The following is a 6,832-nucleotide window of genomic DNA, read 5'->3' on the forward strand; positions in this document are numbered from 1 at the left end:
GGAATATCACAGACTTGTCGGGCTCATGCCCAAATCTATTTTTTTTAGATTTTGTGTCTGCCAATAGCACATTTCAATTAAAAATTTATATTACATTGTGTTTGTATTAAAAGATATTTATTGTACTCCTTAATATTATTCAAGTGCAAAACATGAGCCTCAAAGTGTACATCTTGTTGAATAAAAGATTTAGGAATTGCTCCTTTATATTGTCCTTTTTAGATGAATTTTGCCTTCCATATTTCTCCTTTCTAATCTCCCTTTCTATTTTTTAAAAATAGTAAGTTTGGTGAGGTCCCTGGGTATAGTTTAGCTATTATTATTTCTCTTGTAGATTTTTTAAAATATCGGTAAGCAAATTGGCTATGCATAAATGATACCTGCTATCAGCATTACCCACGGCATCCAGACATATTAAAATAATTCAGACCTAGCTACAATTCTTTTCTAATTGTCTAGGTTTTTTTAAATATCATATTCCTATTGATTATTGATTAGATTGGAAAGGTTTGAAGGTTAAAAGTTTGCTAGTAAAAGCTAAAGACTAAATTATATAATCTCTTCCCATATCTATATATACTATACTCACATCATACAACAACACTTAACATTTGATTGGTTGAAATGTGACCAAAGAAATGTAGTGGAGAATTTGGAAATATGAGGTGAAAAAGGGAGTGTACTGGCTTAAATTGAGACACGAATCCATGAACCTACCTGCAGNTTTTTTTTTTCTTGTTTGGGCTTGCTTCAGTGGAGATAAAGTTTTTTTGTAGTATATTGGTAGTTAAAGTAAGTTCAGGAAGAAAAACCAAAACTGTAAATTGCTACCCCCTGCTGTTTAAAAAAGTAGTGTAAAGTCTTGACCTGTTAAACATTAGGGAAACTGAGGCAGAAAGTGATTCAATATGTGTACAAAAAATTCACCAGAAGAGAGAGTATGTAAAAGATTTGGGCATTTATTCTATTGATTTATTATATCCTAATATTATAGGAATCAATAGCACCTATTAACTAACAATTTCTCATGTAGATTGGTAGTAGTAGATTGATAGTTTACAGTAATGACTGAAGAATATTTTGAATTGATTTTATCTATTCCAGAGGGGACTTGGTTGTTTTAAATCTCTGTCAATAGGATTAATAACAAGCTTTTACATTTTCAGATGAAGATTCTGTCTGATTTTAAAAGGAAGAAAAAAATAGTACAAAGATGGGAAATTGGCCTAGAAAATCTGGCATTTTACTTACTAAGAATTTTTTAAAAACTAGGAAAGGACCTCACCTCTTTCTTTTTAGAGAACATAACTATGAGTGTATGACAGTATCACATGGCTTGCAAAAAGGCTCATAAGCCTTTTGTCTCGTAAATTCTTAGCTAATTAAGTGCCTGTCTGGCTAGAGGCCCTGGGGTTTTTGTTGAGATGGGCAATCAGAGGCAAAGTGATATTCTGTGTTCTTCATGAAACAGTTAAGCTTCTCAGTTATAATTTCTTTGTTGTTGTTTGTTTATTTTTTACAATGTAGTTATTTTTGTGGCCCTTTACCAATATAATTTTATATTTTAAAGACCGTGTTTTGCTGTAGGGTTTTGCTAATCTTGAATAGGGGATGGATGGTGGTGGATAATATATTGGGAGATGGCTTCAGTGTTAACGCATTCTTTCTTTTGGTTGATTGCAGCTCTCTACTTGGCTTCTTATGAGAGTGAAGGACCTGAAAATCATGTAGAGAAAGACAGATGGAAGTCTTTAAGGTGGGTCTCATTGCTGTACAAATCTAAAGAAAATGTTGGTTTTACTTGAAGAAAGCCACATGCTTTCTATGGGAGGCCCCTGACTACCTGTTCCAGGTCCTCTTTACCTTATCTCCTGTTAACCAAATCTTTGTGGCTTAGAATTCTCATTGCCATCATTTGGTTTTATTGCTTTTCATTTTTTTTTATAATGGCAATATATAGTGACTCAGTTCTTTCTCTCTCTCATTATTTAATGGAATGAGGAACTGAAATTACCCCATGGCATGGTTAAAAAAAAAAAAAAGCATCAGCTAATAAGTTTAGACCTTGTTTCTGAATAGTTCTTCTAACACTAAAATTTTATTTGACCTAAGATAAAAAAAGAACTAAGTACCAGTTGGCTCAGTAAAGTTGGGTGTATCACATACCAACCAGATGTCAGTCCTCCCCTCTTTGGTCTGACAGAGAGTTGGGACTTTAAACATAATATGGAGTTTCTTCAAATTTAAAAATTTTGCTATTCTATTAGTATTTTCAAACATTACTAGGATGGGTAAATTTGGATTTTGAGCATCTGAGATACTTTAATAGGCATAAGCAGCCCAAGATATAGTAAAATATAGTCAAAATTGCTGTCATAGGGCCGGCCCGGTGGCGCACTGGATAGTGCGCCGCTTGGGAAGCGTGGCGGCGCTCCCGTCCGAGGGTTCGGATCCCACATACAGACCGGCTCCCGCTCACTGGCTGAGCGAGGCGCGGGAGCAACGCCGAGGCTTGCGATTATGGAGTTTCTTCAAATTTAAAAATTTTGCTATTCTATTAGTATTTTCAAACATTACTAGGATGGGTAAATTTGGATTTTGAGCATCTGAGATACTTTAATAGGCATAAGCAGCCCAAGATATAGTAAAATATAGTCAAAATTGCTGTCATAGTGTTTCTACTAAGAAACTCTGGAAATGTATACCTTTTTGCATTGGGGTTGACAAGCCCATTTTCTCATCTTCCTTTTGTGGTCCCAGAGTCATTTGTGAGCCATCATTATACTTGAAATTAGGCTAGATTTCATGACCAGGATATCTAAGATATACTTGGTTTTGTGTGATTGTGTTTGTTTCAAAGGAAAATTTAGGCCTTCTTTGTACCTCTTAGGGAGGAGGGATGAGGTTCAGAGGCATTGGAATTATTATCCTTAGAGCCAGTGATGGGTAAAGGATCGGAGATGTTTTTTGTATCCCCAGACACAAACACAGAGAAGGTATGGCCAATGCTTGGAGGTGTGGGAATATCACAGACTTGTCGGGCTCATGCCCAAATCTATTTTTTTTAGATTTTGTGTCTGCCAATAGCACATTTCAATTAAAAATTTATATTACATTGTGTTTGTATTAAAAGATTTTTATTATACTCCTTAATATTATTCAAGTGCAAAACATGAGCCTCAAAGTGTACATCTTGTTGAATAAAAGATTTAGGAATTGCTCCTTCATATTGTCCTTTTTAGATGAATTTTGCCTTCCATATTTCTCCTTTCTAATTTCCCTTTCTATTTTTAAAAAATAGTAAGTTTGGTGAGGTCCCTGGGTATAGTTTAGCTATTATTATTTCTCTTGTAGATTTTTTAAAATATCGGTAAGCAAATTGGCTATGCATAAATGATACCTGCTATCAGCATTACCCACGGCATCCAGACATATTAAAATAATTCAGACCTAGCTACAATTCTTTTCTAATTGTCTAGGTTTTTTTAAATATCATTTTTTTTTTAATATCATACTCCTATTGATTATTGATTAGATTGGAAAGGTTTGAAGGTTAAAAGTTTGATAGTAAAAGCTAAAGACTGAATTGTATAATCTCTTCCCATATCTGTATATACTATACTCACATCATACAACAACACTTAACATTTGATTGGTTGAAATGTGACCAAAGAAATGTAGTGGAGAATTTGGAAATACGAGGTGAAAAAGGGAGTGTACTGGCTTAAATTGAGACACGAATCCATGAACCTACCTGCAGTTGTATTCCACTCAGACGTGCTCGGTAGTGATGCTGCTGCTAAGAACTGCTTGGGGGACTAGCAGTGGCCCAAGTAAAAGGAATGGTGTATAAGCAAATATGTGTGTAAACACAGTGAAGCTATATTCTTTGGTATAAAAGACTATAGTTTCCATGTTAAAGTTGTTTTTTAAAGACCCTTGAAGAACAAACTCTCCTTCATGTCTGTGTGTAAGCCATGCATGTCCTCTGCCTTTTCCGCATCCTGTCTATTCTCCTGACGCAGCTCCAGTGCCTCCCCCATCGTTGGCTGTCTCCCTCCGGGATAAGTCCCTGGCTCAGACAGACACTCCTAGGGCCGGTCTTCCTCCTGCCGCCAGGCAGGTGTTGTTTGTGTAGTGCATGTGGTTCTTTTCCCAGCTACGGCATGAGCCCCCGGAGGGTGGGCACAGGGCCTTCCCCTCTCCTCTGCCCCCACAGTGGCCGGCGTCCGCGCACCGCTTCTCTGCCGCCATGCTCCTGCAGTGCTGCAGCATGACCGCAGGTGTGGGCCCAGCATAGCAACAGCAATGAGGAGAAAGAAAACAGGTTATTTAAATTTGCAAAACCATATATTTTAAGTGGATACTAAGACTAAGTATTCTGGAATGATAGTACCTACCTGAAAACTGATATATATACATTAGCTTTGAAGGCAATAAGATATTTTTACATGGATGTTTTTCCTGCTGACCCAGAACCATTCATTGGAGACACTTAGATTCATCAGTGGCAATGACAGTACACCTCTGAGGGCAGACACCTTTCTTGTCAACTACTATTTAAATGCTCCCAATGGTCATGGAATATGTTGTTGAAGATGCTTGTATCTTCAACAAGTAAACCCATCTGTGATGAGACTGGCCTTTTATCTAAAACTTTTTATCATGAATGATCTTTTATTTGGGGTTTTTGTTTTAAAATAAACCCACTCAAGATATAGATTAATCTTAATCTATAAACAAAGCTTTTGCCATCTCCCTTAATAAATATTTGTTTTCAGTGACTAGCAATTTTCCCAAAGAACCAGTAGGACTCCAAAGCTTGATTTTTTTTCTTTCTTCCTGGTTTTAACCATCTAAATCAAACTTAAAAGTGTAGGAAAGATAAAATTTATATTAGGCAGGGTATTTTAATCCTGGTTCAAATAGTCTGCCACATCCTGTCTTACCCTGTTTGTTTTACTTCTCAGGTCCAGCCTCCTCGGCAGAGTTTAACACATGGGAGCTGATTGCTGCCACTGCTGCTGCTTCCGCCACCGCCACCGCACCTCATGCACATCATTGAGGGGCTGGCCTTTGTTTTCTGGCATCTCATACTAGGAAAAATCATGAAGACCCCGCAGTCATCGGAGTGCTCTGGTCCACAAAGCAAGCAAGTTCACTCAAGAGCAGATGGGGAACTTATTTCCTACAGTGACAGATTGACTCAGATTTTGTGAGACTGAAATGCTCGCTGAAGACACTTGAGAAAGAATCCTCTGAAGATCCCGGCTCTGCACATGACTCATCTCTTGGAATTTCCATGTGAATCACAGCTCTGCACCTGGACAGAGTTTTCTTTTGTGTGTGTGTTTTTTTATTTGGTTGAACATTTGCTGCTAATGGGACTTGCCCAGCTGAGTGCTGGCTCTTAGGAAGCCCATGTTTCTTTGTTAACTTAAATGAAAAAGGGAGAGGAGGGAGGGGGCCTCAAAACCCCCCATTTAGACCCCACACCTCAGCTCAATCAGTATTGCCCGAAGTGGAGGAGACTGGTTGGATGCTGACTGCGGACTTTGTTTCCCTCTAGTGTGTGCTGTGTTGTAAATTCCTCTCCTCCCTCTTCCTACAAGGTTTTGAGTTGGCTGCTGGTTAGCAAACTCCTTTTTACCCTTATGTAAGTTATTTAATATAATAATGAAGCTCAACACTGTGGTAGGAAAATAGCCACTGGGGGGAAAAAAGGCAGAGTTTGTCACTGGCCTGCTGGACATGTTAGAAGGACTTGTTTCTTTGCCCTTCTGAGCTGTTTACAACTGACCACTGCATTCTACAGATGTATTTTTCAGTAGTTTTTTGTTACTTAGTTTTCCAGGATGCCTATTATGTTTCTCTCTTGTAAATTTAAATGATCTGACCTTAAAGGTCTTGGGAAAACCAGAGCATAATTACAATTTAATTTTTTTAACCAACTGTTATTTTTCATTACTTTGTGGCATCTGTTGGTGACTAAATGTAAACAAAGAGTAAATTGGAAAAGTTACCACCTACCCCCCACTGTAGCAGTGAACAAAACAAATGAGAAACACCTTGCTGTTAACTCAATGTTCGATCTAATTGTGAAATAGTTCACCTTGTTAAACATCTAAATAAGTCTGTAGTTGCTCTGCAAACAGCCATTATATTTATTTACTCTAGGAGAAATTGTAGAGTAGTAATCCGTGCTAATGAAAAAAACAGAACACCACGTTCAAAACAGAGATGTATTTGAAAACTTAATGACATAGTTTCAAAAAACAGAGCATGTCTGTATGCTGCGCGTCATCTCAGCAGACCTAAAATGTCTCCAAGTTGTCCCTTTACAACCATCAATATATTTTACACTCTGCAGCTAGGAGTTGTGGCGTCTTTCTTATATGGATGGATGGAATTGTTGGGTAGGCGGGCTGTGATTCAGTTCAAGTGATTGTGCCTAAAAGTGTGGCTGTCCTTGAGGAAGTTGCCTTCAGGAATACTCGTATGTGCATGGGCATTTATTTTCTCAAAATGGGTAATAGTAAGCATTTAATAAATACTATTTGCTAGGCACTTTCTAAGTGTTTAACATAGCATCTTCCTTCTCACTTTTTAGGTGTGGAAACATATAAAATAGTAAGAACAAAATTGTCCAAGGCCACAGAGCTAATGAGAGGCACAAAGATTTGAACTAGGCCTCCTATTTCCAGAGCCCAGACTTTAAACCACATCACCAAGGGGCTGGCGGGTTGGCTCAGTTGGTTAGAGCATGGTGCTTATAACACCAAGGGCTAGGGCTTGATGCCTGTAAGTAATGTAAATAATATACGTTATACCC

The 6,832-nt window shown here is 37.8% G+C and overlaps 1 protein-coding gene across 2 annotated transcripts in view; it reads left to right on the plus strand.

The window, feature by feature from the left end:
- The window catches only part of RASGEF1B (RasGEF domain family, member 1B), a 31,866-nt gene extending 25,299 nt beyond the window's left edge, over positions 1-6,567 (plus strand). For both annotated transcript variants that reach the window (XM_008592427.1, XM_008592428.1), the window contains exons 12-13: positions 1,684-1,756; positions 4,971-6,567. In XM_008592427.1, coding sequence (XP_008590649.1) covers positions 1,684-1,756; positions 4,971-4,995 — 98 coding nt within the window. In that variant the 3' untranslated portion in view covers positions 4,996-6,567. The remainder of the gene's footprint in view (positions 1-1,683; positions 1,757-4,970) is intronic.
- The last annotated feature ends 265 nt before the right edge of the window (positions 6,568-6,832 follow it).

The sequence above is a fragment of the Galeopterus variegatus genome, unplaced genomic scaffold, assembly GCF_000696425.1.
Source record: "Galeopterus variegatus unplaced genomic scaffold, G_variegatus-3.0.2 Scaffold7917, whole genome shotgun sequence".
Classification (NCBI taxonomy): Eukaryota; Metazoa; Chordata; class Mammalia; order Dermoptera; family Cynocephalidae; genus Galeopterus; species Galeopterus variegatus.